This window comes from Cetorhinus maximus, chromosome 6, assembly GCF_964194155.1.
Source record: "Cetorhinus maximus chromosome 6, sCetMax3.hap1.1, whole genome shotgun sequence".
In the NCBI taxonomy this organism is placed as follows: domain Eukaryota; kingdom Metazoa; phylum Chordata; class Chondrichthyes; order Lamniformes; family Cetorhinidae; genus Cetorhinus; species Cetorhinus maximus.
This window is the reverse complement of record NC_135884.1, coordinates 17278901-17291726: the sequence shown is the minus strand read 5'-3', so window position 1 is coordinate 17291726 and position 12826 is coordinate 17278901. Positions and strand designations below refer to the sequence as shown.

The 12826-nt window shown below is 44.1% G+C and overlaps 1 protein-coding gene across 3 annotated transcripts in view; it reads right to left on the bottom strand.

Moving 5' to 3' along the window:
* Positions 1-8920, bottom strand: part of LOC144681571 (mitogen-activated protein kinase 14B) — a 33395-nt gene extending 24475 nt beyond the window's left edge. For 2 of the 3 annotated variants that reach the window (XM_078543269.1, XM_078543270.1), the window contains exons 1-4: positions 8711-8920; positions 5698-5827; positions 5522-5580; positions 937-1048 (exon numbers count right to left, since the gene is read on the bottom strand). In XM_078543269.1, the coding sequence (XP_078399395.1) occupies positions 937-1048; positions 5522-5580; positions 5698-5827; positions 8711-8829 (420 nt within the window). In that variant the 5' untranslated portion in view covers positions 8830-8920. The remainder of the gene's footprint in view (positions 1-936; positions 1049-5521; positions 5581-5697; positions 5828-8710) is intronic. The other variant, XM_078543271.1, reaches the window with a different exon arrangement.
* Positions 8921-12826: the final 3906 nt, after the last annotated feature.

Below are 12826 nucleotides of genomic sequence, written 5' to 3'. Positions count from 1 at the left end.
CTGCATTTTGGGCCCACCCAGCAACATCCAGTTGCAGTCGGGGCTCCCATCCCTTTAAAAGACAATGGCCCACCCCAAGAGCTGCCAATTAGTCTCAGGGCTGGCTGATCTTCAGTCTCAGTAGCACCACTGGGAGCAGTGGCGTGGGAAACATCCATGAGCCACAGAGTGTCTGATTAGGAGGGCTCCTCACCCAAGTCCACAAACAGGCCACCAGGGTTTACCAAGCAGTCTCTCCAATGCGGTGCAGGACCCAACCACCACTGGTAAAATGACAGCAGCAGCTGAGAGAGGCTCTCAACTGGCCACTTAAGCGGCACAATTGGCCTCTTGGTGGCAGGATGGTTCTCCACCTTGCTCCTCGCTAAAAGAATACCATTGTGGTGAGAAGGTGACTGGCACTCCACACCTCCTGCCTTCCTTCACCATTTACAGGCACATCCACTTCCCAGTCTATTGGGTGAGGACTAGACTGAGCCTGTATAATATCCCCTATAGTCAAACAGCATCCTGTCTTACACATGCATAGTGGATGAACTACAGGAGGATGATTGGCACCCATAGATCTGTAAACTAGTAGTAACCCAGTCAAATCCCTTCAGGTGAGATGGGGTGAAAAATGACTGGAGGGAAGAAGCAATAAAATCTGTCAGTTGGGCATTACCATGGTGTTCGGACATGCCAGCAGCCGGTTATCATAGGTATCTATGTAGGTCCCTGTCTCATGTTGAGGCTATTATTATACCCAAGGAACTAAGGTAAGTTAGGATTGTGTGGAGTTAGATCCAGCCCAGAGATGCATTTGTCAATATTGAAGCTTCTCCCTCTCTTCACCTCTCCAAAGAGCCACCAGCTATAATTGCAAGTGTGCTTGAGGCTGGAACTACCTTTGTCCTTCTCCATGAATCTATCCCTTTCAACCCTCTTTTTCCTCACCTTCAGCCCACGTAGAATCTGGTAAAGAAGATATACCACCATATTCTCAGAGAGTTTCTGTTTTTTCATGATATGACTGAGGTCCCACTCCACAAACGGCATCACCAAGTAACTGTGAATAGAATTTACACACACACAGAGGTCTGAACACTCATACTTACAACAGCTATTTCACTCAGCCAAGTTTTAAAACACTGTACATTCATTTTTATATATTTCATTATGTTTGGAAGTAAAGTTTTAATTTGTAATCTTTATTATTTTTGACATATAATAACCCCTAACTGCTTGTTCTTTTTATATCTGATCTAGGGTAAAAATTATGAAAGTCCTATATTTACAGGACTGAGAATTCACACTGCAAGAAGGAAATACTTCCATCTGCTTGTTTGAAAATAAGAAATGAGATCTTAATTATAACTGAATATAGCTCATTACGTTCCATATGGATTTCATGTCTTATCACAATTAAAAACATACATGTCCCAATGACTTGGCTGAAATATCTACTTCAGCCAAGTAGACCAAATGATGTTTGTTTCACTCCCCAGTTTATGCTCAGTTCATTGATCTACACCAAACAGCAGCATCATCTTGCATTTATATAGCGTCATTAATGTAAAACATCACATGGCGCTTCACAGGAGCATTACCAAGCAAAATCTGACATCAAAGCACATAGGGAGATATTAGGACAGGTGACCAAATGTTTGGTCAGAGAGGTAGGCTTTCAAGTGCATCATAAAGGAGGAGAGGTGCATAGAAAATTGGAGAAGTTAAGGAGGGGCATTCCAGAACCTAGTGCCTAAGACAACGGAAGATACAGCCACCAATGGTGAAGCAATGGAAATTGGGGATGTGCAAGAGGTGAGATTTGGAGGTGCACATTGATCTCGGAGTGTCGTAGAGCTGGAGGGGTTTACAGAGAAAGGGATGGGTGAGGCCATGGAGGAATTTGGAAACAAAGATGAAAATTTTACAAATCAAGGCCATTTCAGGACCTGGAGCCAAAGTAGGTCAGTGAGAACAGGGGTGATAGGTGAATGGGACTTGGTGCGAGTTTGGGCACACCAGCAGAGTTGTGAATGAGCCTAAGTTTACAGAATATGCAAGAGGGGGAAGCCAGCCAGGATAGCATTGGAATAAAAACAAAAAGTGCTGGAAAAACTCAGCAGGCCTGACAGCATCTGTGGAGAGAAAGACAGAGTTAACATTTCGAGTCTGTATGACTCACATACGGACTCGAAATGTTAACTCTGTCTTTCTCTTCACAGATGCTGTCAGACCTGCTGAGTTTTTCCAGCACTTTTTGTTTTTGTTTCAGATTTCCAGCATCCACAATAGTTTTCCTATATCTTAGCATTGGAATAATTGGGTCTCAAAGTTGAACAAAGCATGGATAAGGCAGGTAGCATTAGAGGGTGCTACAACTGGCTTCAGTACACCTAGGTTTGGGGAAGGGAAAATTAGCCAGACATATTGGTCATGTTCAATATGCAGTAACCCTTCTAGAAATGTAAGTTTATGGACATTGGGCAAGTGAGACTTCTGTTCAGATTTCCCACAATTGGACAACTTGCCAACAACCATCCGCGGTATTCGTACATGAATCATGGCCACTTGTTTGAGGTACTAGAGGGCAACCAGCACCCATTGAACTGTACTCCAGGAAGAGAATCAGTGCCTTCATCAAGCCAGGGGAGGAGGAATAGGTATCAGAGAATCATAAAGCACATAAGTAGGTCATCTGCTGCATTGTGCCTCTTGGAAAGAGGTTTAACTCCTCTGCTCTTTCTCCATGACCTTGCAAGTATTTCCTTTTCAAATATTTATCCAATTTCTCCTTGAAAGTTACTTTTGAAACTAATTCCACCACACTTTCAAGCAATGCATTCAGATCACAATTCATCGTGCAGGATAAATTATCCTCATATCCACTCTGGTTCTTTTATCAATTATCTCAAATCAATGGCCTCGTATTATCAACCCTCATGCCAATGGAACCAGTTTCTCCGTATTTACTCAATCAAAACCCCTATAGTTTTGAACAACTGTATTTTTTAACCTTCCCTGCTCTAAAGGAAAATGATCCCAGCTTCTCCCGTCTCTCCACATGCTTGTTCTTTAACATTTAAATTGTGATTCAAATGGCTAGGTTCAGATTGAGCCCGTAGTGTGGCTGCATTAGGTACACGATCTGACAGACTATACTTAAAACGGCCATTGCAAAATGTGTCTGCTTGGGTTTGTTTTTCCTTTACCGTCATTATCAAATCTGACTTGTCAAGAAAAAGTGCCAAAAATTACCAAAATTACTCCCATGCTCCACTGCAGTTCATAATAAACAAGTCAGTAAATTTAGCCTGTGGGCAACGGAGCTAGGAGGATCAGTAATGTCCCTGACTCCCATTAGTTAGCCTTAGGGTGCCAGGGAAGTGGTGCCTAAGGTCATGAAAAGGTGGTGGGAGAGAAATAAATAACTAATTGGCCAGGGGTCTCATCCATGATCACAAGGTTGCTATAAGTATAGACATGGATGGAATTGGATTGAGGTGTGATGCCCCTAAGGTCACATAGCCTACCAACACTGACAAGGCTCACACAATAAACAATGGCCTTGGTGAGCTACCTAAGGGTAGTGGTCACCCATTAAACTGACCCCAACATTTTGTTTATTCATTCACAGGATGGGGGAGTCGCTGGCTAAGCCAGCATTTATTGCCCATCCCTACGTGCCCTTGAGAAGGTGGTGGTGAGCTGCCTTCTTGAACCGCTGCAGTCCCTGCAGTTATATATAAGGCGAGCATAAGGGAATTGGTGGGAAAGGAAGTATTAATTTATGCTAATTATCATGATAATTATGCTAATTATCAAAATCAGAATCATGCAAGCCTGTTCAAATTGTGTCTTTGGCTTGTGCTCATGCGCATCAACTCTTTCTCGGCATGTTGTGGCAAAGCCACAGAGATGAATGTGAGAACCGAGTCACTGCCAATCCACCACATTCTCCTGCTACTTATGTAATCACTACATTCCTGCTTTGGCGGGGGAAGAGGGTGGAGGGACTCGGAATCATGTTACCCAACTCTTAATCTATATTCCAAAACTACAAACAGCAAGAAACACCAACAATAATGATTGTGTACCAATTCCCTCACAGATCAAAGCATGAGAATGTGTGAGAGAGAAAATGGAAGACAGATGGAGAGAAATATAGCGAGAAAGGCCAAGTTTGAAAGGCTAGGTTATTTTTTCCTTATCCTCCATTTGGCCTTCTAGCACACCATACACCATCAATTTTCTTTATTCATTCACAAGATGTGGGCGCCGCTGGCTAGACCAGCATTTATTATCCATCCCTAATTGCCCTTGAGAAGGTGGTGGTGAGCTGTCTTCTTGATCCACTGCAGTCCATGTGGTGTAGGTATACCCACAGTGCTTTTAGGGTGGGAATTCCAGGATTTTGACGCAGTGACAGTGAAGGAATGACAATATAGCTCCAAGTCAGAATGGTGAGTGGATGGAGGGGAACTTCCAGGTAGGGTGTTCCCATGCATCTGATGCCCTTGTCCTTCTAGATGGTAGTGGTCATGGGTTTGGAAGGTGCTGTCTAAGGAAAACATTTATATAATGTCTTTAATATAGCAAAACTTTGCAAAGGCATTAGACATTGCCATAAACAGGTTTTGAGTGTGAGTGGAAGAATTGGCGGTAATGACTGAAGGCATAAAGGAAGCATGCTTGAAAGTGATGTGAGAGGTAGTCAGCTGGGCCAAGAAAGGTCTGTCACCGAAAGTTTGGAGGGCATAGGTTGGGATGCCTGACTGGAGGAGAATGCAGTGATTGGGATGGGGGTGAGGGGGTGAGGCCTAAAGGGGCTGGGGCTGTGCAGAGTTTGTAAAGAAAATGAGAATTTCGAATCCGATGCTGTGGGAAAAGGGGAGCCAATGGAGGTTCCTGATAACAAGAAAGAAGAACCAGATGGACTCTGGGCAGCTGAGCATCGGACAAGTTGAAGTTAATGTAGAATAGAGCGTGGAAAGCTGGTGAAGAAAGAAATCGAAGATATTGAGCCTGGAGATGGCAAAAGGCAAAATGAGGGATTCAGAAGCAGTGGGGGAGCAGGCGGAGAGGGACATTGCCTGACAGGGAAAATAGATGGTCTTGATGATGGATAGAATATGGAGCTTGAAGTTCAGCGCAGGATTAAATAGGGCACCAAAGCTGTGTACAATCTGTTGGCTCGGAGAAACAGAATGTGGAGGTTATGGTAGGAAGGTGGATGGCCTTTCAACTAGTCACTAAGCCTCTGCAGCTCTAAAAAGCCATTAGGCAGTGCACAGGATTAATGGATAATGCCTCTCGTCAGTTCTGGTCCCCTGCCTGTTGGAATGATAGATGCCTTCACTTTGTGACTTCCTATAGCGATGCAGTGAAGGTTTGAAATTCAGCAATAAAATTAGCGAAGGCAGGGAGAACTGAAAACATGAATAAATGCCCCAACATTTTATTGATGCTTACAGAATTTTGCAAGACCAAGCATGTAATCCACAACATGTAAACAGAAGAGAATGCAAGTACTCACAAGCTCTGGAATGTATGTAAATAGTCTTCTGGTGAGAAGACATTAAGCAGACAAATCACCTGCAAAAAAATAAAAAGACTGATAAAAAAAAAATCATAGAAGAAATATTAGCAAACTTAACGTATTAATTAATATGCTCGGGATTAATTTACTAAAGCTGGCTGATCTTAACTCACGTTTTCCTGTTTGTTGTGTTTGAGTAGCCGGAGCTCTCGGTATGCTCGCTTGGCATGCAACAAAGATTGGAAAGGTCGGTGCAATTTCTTCACAGCCACTTTATCGCCTGTCTTCTGGTCAATAGCTGAACTGGATAGGGCAGAAACAAGAAGCAGAATATCGGGCTTGCTGACTGATGAAGTGACTAGAGCTGCAACACATTATGCCATGAAATGAAAGGATGTGGCCTTTGCCTCGTTATTCTTCAGCGCTAAGTCCCTGATCTCAGCTGTGGGAATATGTCAAGCAGGGGCCAGACACAGTGGAGAAGAAACAAGCAGAATCCTGTCATTTTTAACAGTTCCTTAGAGTGGTATCAACAGAGGTTCCAGTGTAGTTCACCTGCCACCTAGCATATAAAATGCACAGAAAGGTCTGAGGAACACAATACATAACACAAACACAGTAAAAAAAATGAAGAATGGACCAAAACCAAAGCTTCCAGTGAAGCTACACTTACTTTGCAAATGCACCATATTTATCTTGTGTTCAGATCTGAACAGATGTAATCATATTAATTGAAACTAAAGGACTGATTTTCTGCCTCCACAAAACACTGGTCAGTTGCTTACTCTGCTGTACATGGCAAGATGTTGAGACAAAAATATTGTACCTCAAAATATTAAATGTAGCTTTTTCCTGTGATCATTTCTACAAGAAAAACTTTTTTAATTTACAATTTATTTAATTTAAATCCCCCCCAGCTGCTGTTGATATTTGAACCTGAATCATATAAGCCTAGGTCTTTGAATTACTAGTCCAGTAATACAACCACCATGCTACTCTGATAGCCTGAGATTATGCTAGGTATCCCACTGGATGCATAATGCAGGACCAAATTTAGCCCATGTGTCCTACTGGGTAGCTGGTTATTTGGGGCATTATTCTATGCTGGGTTGAATACTAGGCTATATCAGTTAACATATTGTCATGCTACTCCTCTTCCTTTAATGATGCATAATTTCACCCTGACTTTAAAAAAAATGTTCTTAGGGTACGGGCACCACTGATGAGGCTGCACTTATTGCCCATCGTTTGATGAAGCTTTGCTGGGTAATGGTTCAGTGGGAATTTCAGAGCACACGAAGAGTCAGTTACATAGGGACTGTCGCTACATGTCAGCCAGACCAGTTGGGATGGCAGGTTCCTTTCCTTTCAGGCCTTCATTTGAGCAGCTGGGCTTTCACAACAATTCAGAGGCTTTCATGTTTATTGCCTTGGTGCCAGCTACAAACGAGAAGATTTATTGAACTCTTGATGCCTGTGCTGAGCATATAACCACTACATGAGCTTCTATTAGTAATATTGGAACATTTTTATTTTTTTGGCATGCGTTCGCACGAGTGATAATGGGACATTGTTACTCCATGTGTAGCAGTGTTAATATTCCCGGTGGCATGGTTTACTGTGAGCTTGGCCGCTGATGAATAGTACTGAAGGCATATCTGTTCTTGGATGTAGCTCTGAATAATAGGTCGACTGTTATTTGTCAATGACACAACCAGTGACTTCAACCCTGATCTTTCCGAACTCATCCAAACTACAAACACAAATGAGTGTACAGGAAAGTTAAACACAGAACATCTGGTTTCAACTGCACCACCACAGTAATACATGGGGGACACCGGTTCAAACTAGGGAACAAGCAAATTTAGAATGATCAAGGGGAGATGGTCGTGTAATGGGAATATCACTGGACTGGTAATCCAGAGGCCCATGCTAATCCTGTGGGTACATGGGTTCAAAAATCCCCCCAAGACAGTTGATGGAATTTAAATTTAATTAATAAAGCTGGAATTGAAAGCTAGTCTCTCAGTAATAGTGACCATGAAACTACTGCCATTGATTGTTGCAAAAACCCATCTGGTTCATTAATGTCCTTTAGGGAAGGAAATCTGCCATCCTTGCCCTTAGGGGGTCTGCCCTACATGTGACTCCAGACCCACAGCAATGTGGTTGACTCTTAACTGCCCTCTGTTCAAGGGAATTAGACGGTGGGCAACAAATGTTGGCCTGGTCAGCGACGTCCACATCCCATGAAAAAATGAAAAAGGGCTTCGGGGTGTCTCCGTGGCTACATAAACCAGGACTCATCCGGATGCTCTGACTTCCCTCTCTATTTATGCAGTGACCTCGCCAGTAATCCTAAAACAGCGAAGTTCGAAGTCTAAAATGGGCGAGGCAGATGTATAATTGTTTAGACACTGTAACCAAACGGATAGGTCTCTGAGATACATACCATCCGGGGTTGCCATGAACTTCCATCAACGTTATCTCCACCGACAGACCTGTCTTGTTTGCAAATTTTCCTAATTAATGGAATTTTCAAGCTCCCCCCGCCTCCTCTCTTTAAAAACAATGATATATTTCTACCCTTTTCTATGACTCGGGTTGGTAACATTTCCCAGGTTCTTACAAAAAAAAGTTGGCAAGTTGCCAACTGAAACGCTGAGACTCAACCCCATGTCTTTCTCTCTGAATGGAGGTTTAGGGGCGAGGGACAGGGAGATCTGCCGAGGCTGATCACCTTCTCCCGGAGGATCACAGTGATCCCGGTCCGAAAACTGCTTCGATCCCTCCCGGGGTGACAACCTTCATCCCATTCTCGCCTGGGTGGTGTACAAGTCTTCGGTTTTATGATGAATTATTTGTATTCTCGAACACACAAGCACACCTCACAACCTTATACAAATAGTATATTATAGCAGTTTAATGCACTCGTACAGCATAGCAGCAATTACTAGTAATTATATCAACATATAGCAGTATTGCTGTTTTAAAAAAATCTTATTGTTGGTGTCTCCCTTTCTAAGGACACACTAACTTTGTGAAAACTGAACACCTTCAGCTCTAGCACCCGAATCCGCAGCAGCCCCCCCACATTTAGATGTTAAATGTCGTGTTAAGCCAGCACGCTGAAAGACATGTTACCCATTAGGACAGTCCGTCTCCAGCATTGCACTTCCCACTTACCACACGCTCCCGTAAGCCCCTGACCCTATCGGGGTGAGGTCGGTGTACCTGAGCGGCACTTCCCAGGTCGTCTTGTTAATATCGTGCCTGTAAAAACCTTTCCTCGCCGGGGTCCCCATGTCCCTGTGCGGCGTTAAGACTGTCAATGCCTGGAAACCCTGAACCGCCAGAGAGCAGCAGCAGCCAGACCCCAGGGCAGTTTCAGGTGAGTTTCACACCAGGCTCATTTCCTGCGATTGCGCACTGGAGTTGCCCCCGCCCCTTGCTGGGTGAGGTGTGTTCCTGAAATTATTGGTGCACGTTTTATGCAGCTGGCGCCCAGTCACTGTTTCATTTCCACAGTTCTGCCATTATCCAAATTCCAACTTAAACATCAATCCCCGCACTGTGTTTACCCTCACACTGAAGAGTGGGTTGTACTGCCCACCCTTGTCTCTTAGGGGTACCTGTTCAGCCTGAGCTGCAGCTCATGTTGCCTCGTGTCCCAGGACTACTAACCCTTCTCTTCGGGTGGCTCTTTGGGATCAAATTGGCTCCGCGATGACAAGCCTGCCCATGGGAACTTGGAAGCCAGTTGGTTCCTCCTCTGTGACAGATGGGGTATTCCAGTATCAGAGCCAGTTTGGTCTGTAACACTCCAGGTTTGTGCCTGGTTTATTGCCAGGAACTGGAGGGTTGCTTTTGCCTGGGGGAAGTATTTCATTCCACCTGTACAAGCCAGTACCACAGTGATAAAGCAGGTCCGAACTGAACTCGCAGCCACAAGGGTCACAATGCTGTGTTGGTAAAAGGCAGTAGACAGGATTTTCCCTGGGGGGCTTCACGACCTTGCAGTACAGTCAAGCGGGGGTCAGAAGCCCTCATTGTGTGGGGAAGAGTCACTCCCCTGTGATTATCCCCAAACTGGCCAATTAGTGGCCAGAGAGCGGGCACACGGTCCAATTAAAGAAGCTCGGAAGCAGCGGCAGGTTGTCATGACAGGTAAGTGAGGGCGAGGTTTCTCCAATAATGGAAGCTCCCTCTTCCCAGCCTTCTGAGATCTAAAGTAAACATTGGCCCTTGCAGCTGGGCCACCGCTGTGGAGGTGGGCAGTCTTGTGGCTGCAGCTGAATCCAGGCAGGGAGGTCCTCTAAACCTGCCTGGAGAGCTGGCCTGCCTGGTCTGTGAGGGGAGGCTGCCTTCAGGGAGCTACACCATCCCCCACTGTCTGCAGAGGCTGACTGAAAAATCCCAGTCTGCCTCTGATAAGAGGTCATAAATGCCCTTTAAGTGCCTCAATTGGCCACCCGCTGCTTGCATGCCATAACCCTGCCATTCCATCCCACCTCCAGGAAAATGACCCAAGGTGGCATGGAGCTGGGAAACAGCACAGTGGCAGATAATGTGTAATTCTGCTTCTGCCTACCACCATGCCCACCCCTAACAGGGGCTAAAAATTAGACCATAGTTTTAACTGGATGAATTTCAGCAGTACCCTTTCACATTCTTGAATGTCCCTTACTTTTGCTGCTGCTGTTACTGCTTGTAGCTACCAGGAGTTTTGCTGTGACAGCATGTCAGTCTCCTCTGCCTTGTGTCATCCTCACACATCACTGTAGTTCCTCTGCAACCATTCTGTGACATGTATCATCCAACGACGCCTATCCACTTAGCCCTAGAACCTGTGTTAAGTGAGGTGTGTGACCAAGAGAAGAGCGTGTGCACCTCTTACAAGTAAGCCAAAACTCTACATTGTTGATTTCTCAGTAGTTATTCAGTTTGGTGAGAAAGGCCCTCCCTGTCACATCCTTCCTTCATGCCCAAATTCTTACCCCCCCACACGTTGCCCTCGAGGCAACTGTGGTGGGGAAGAGACCGTTGTCCAACTCCTTCTGGAATGTGCCTTTGCCAAGAAGATGCAGTGATTTTTGTCAAAGTTCATCCCAAGCAGCTCTGTCTCGCGGGACTCTGTGCTCTACAGTCTGATCCCAGGGACGCACACCGGGATAAACATTAATTGTGGCGGGAGGACCAACAACTCAGTGAAAAATGCTCTTTGGCCTGCCTGAAACTTACTGGTCTTCCAGTGCAAAGAATTGCCCATGAATGAGTGTTGCAGACTGGCACATTCCAAGTCCAGGAGTATGCACTGAGTGCCAAACTAAAGCTTGAGGCAGCTACCTCAGAGGTGCAATGGGGAAGGGCCACTGTCTAAGGTCTTTCAGCCATAGTGCACTGAGCGGCTAGAAACTGGGTAAAACCCTTTGGGCTGTAAGTTTAACATGTAATGAATCTTACAGATATTAACTGTAATTGTAAATGGAGTGAGTAATATATGGCATCAGAAGAAACTAATTTGGTTTGCACCTTATGTGATGTCATCTTTGAATGGTCATGTAAGGTATTTTTATAAATTCTATGAATAAAGCATATTTTGGGGAAAGAAACCAACTATTCAGTTTGGCAAACTCATAAGTGTGGCAATACTGGACTTCTCAGTGTGTCAGATTCCCAGCTGACCCATCTTAACAGCACAACGATAGATTCTATGAATAAGTTGGAAAGGCAGTATTCAGGGAGTTCCTGCAAAGCTCAGATAGCCCAATACCAATCTACCAAGATGATGGGACTCTTAATCTGAGCATTGTGGTTTTGAGCCCACATTGGGCATTAGATCTTTTCTTAAAAACAACATTCTATTCAAAATATGTTTTTATTGATTTTACCAACTTATTAAAAGATTATAAATTGAAAGTCTGAGACAGTTGAGATTTCTCTTTCCCAGCACCAGCTCCAAGATCAATCATTCCAATATTTGTTTATTAATGATTTTTAAATAGCTTTCTTATTTCATTATTGACTTTTATTTCTTCCAATGGTGCCACATTTATTTTTTATTTTAACTTTAATCCAGCTCGGCAGGGTGTCGCTCACTATGATGTTACCTACTGCATCTGCACATGTGAGGGATGTGCTCCCCCTAGTGTTGTGATGTCCATAAACGCAGCTAAAGAAAACATTTCTCTGCAAACGTTTCCAAACATTCCTGCAGAAAGGGATTGTTGAATTGCTTATCCAATTATCTTAATCGCTGATATTTGTATTCTTTCACACGACAGGGCTAGGCCAGCATTTTTATGGCCCGTCTCTAATTGCCCCTTGAGAAGGTGGTGATGAGCTGTCTTCTTGACCCACTGCTGTCCATGTGGTGTAGGCACACCCACAGTGCTGTTAGGGAGGGAGTTCCAGGATTTTGACCCAGCGACAGTGAAGGAACAGCGATATATTTCCAAGTCAGGATGGTGTGTGGCTTGGAGGGTAACGTGCATAATGCTAAAGGAATGGGAAGATGGAATTGGCTGTTACAATGAGCTTGTTGGGCTGGATGACCTTTGTCATTACTGTATTTACTTTCTGGTGTTCTTAAGGTGTGTCCTTTTCAGTGTAGATGGAGATTAAAGTGTGATTTGGCCACAAAGCAAAATCAGGCAATCTGCTAATGCCGTCTATCACCAAATATTAAGTGGTCTGAAAGTATCAAATACGTATTATAAAATTTATTATATTATAAATTATATTACAAAAAGTTCAACACATCGCACTGATTAATTTCCCAGAAGGAAAAAACAGTTCGGACCAGTACTCTTATTTCCCAGTTTTTACTGTTTCTTCCTTCTGGGTTCCCCATCAGCACCACTATATTCTCCACTTTGTCCTCTTTTCACTGTACCAATATAACTTCCTTTCAATCCTGCCCAATGACACTCTCCATTAATCCTGTGCAATATTAGTATCTCTTACAATCTCGATGAAGCCAAGCTTCAATGTCACTTAAAGCAAGAAAAGCAAGGCACAAAACTCTATAGGATGCCTGGGTTGGGAGCATAGGTTGCTCAGTACGATGGGCTTGCAAAGTTCTAGGCTGGAAACCTATACCAAATGAGTAGGCAAATAAGTTGCTCAGGTATATGTGTGGAGTGCCTACCTAGGTGAGATAGATAAATGAGATGGCTGGTTAGAATGAGTGAATTGAAACTTTGGGCGGTATTTAAATGGGGGAAAAGGGGACCTTGCCCAGTGATTGGAGAGCTGGTGAGAACCCCACATCACCTCTTTTTGGGAAGGCCCGTTGAGGTA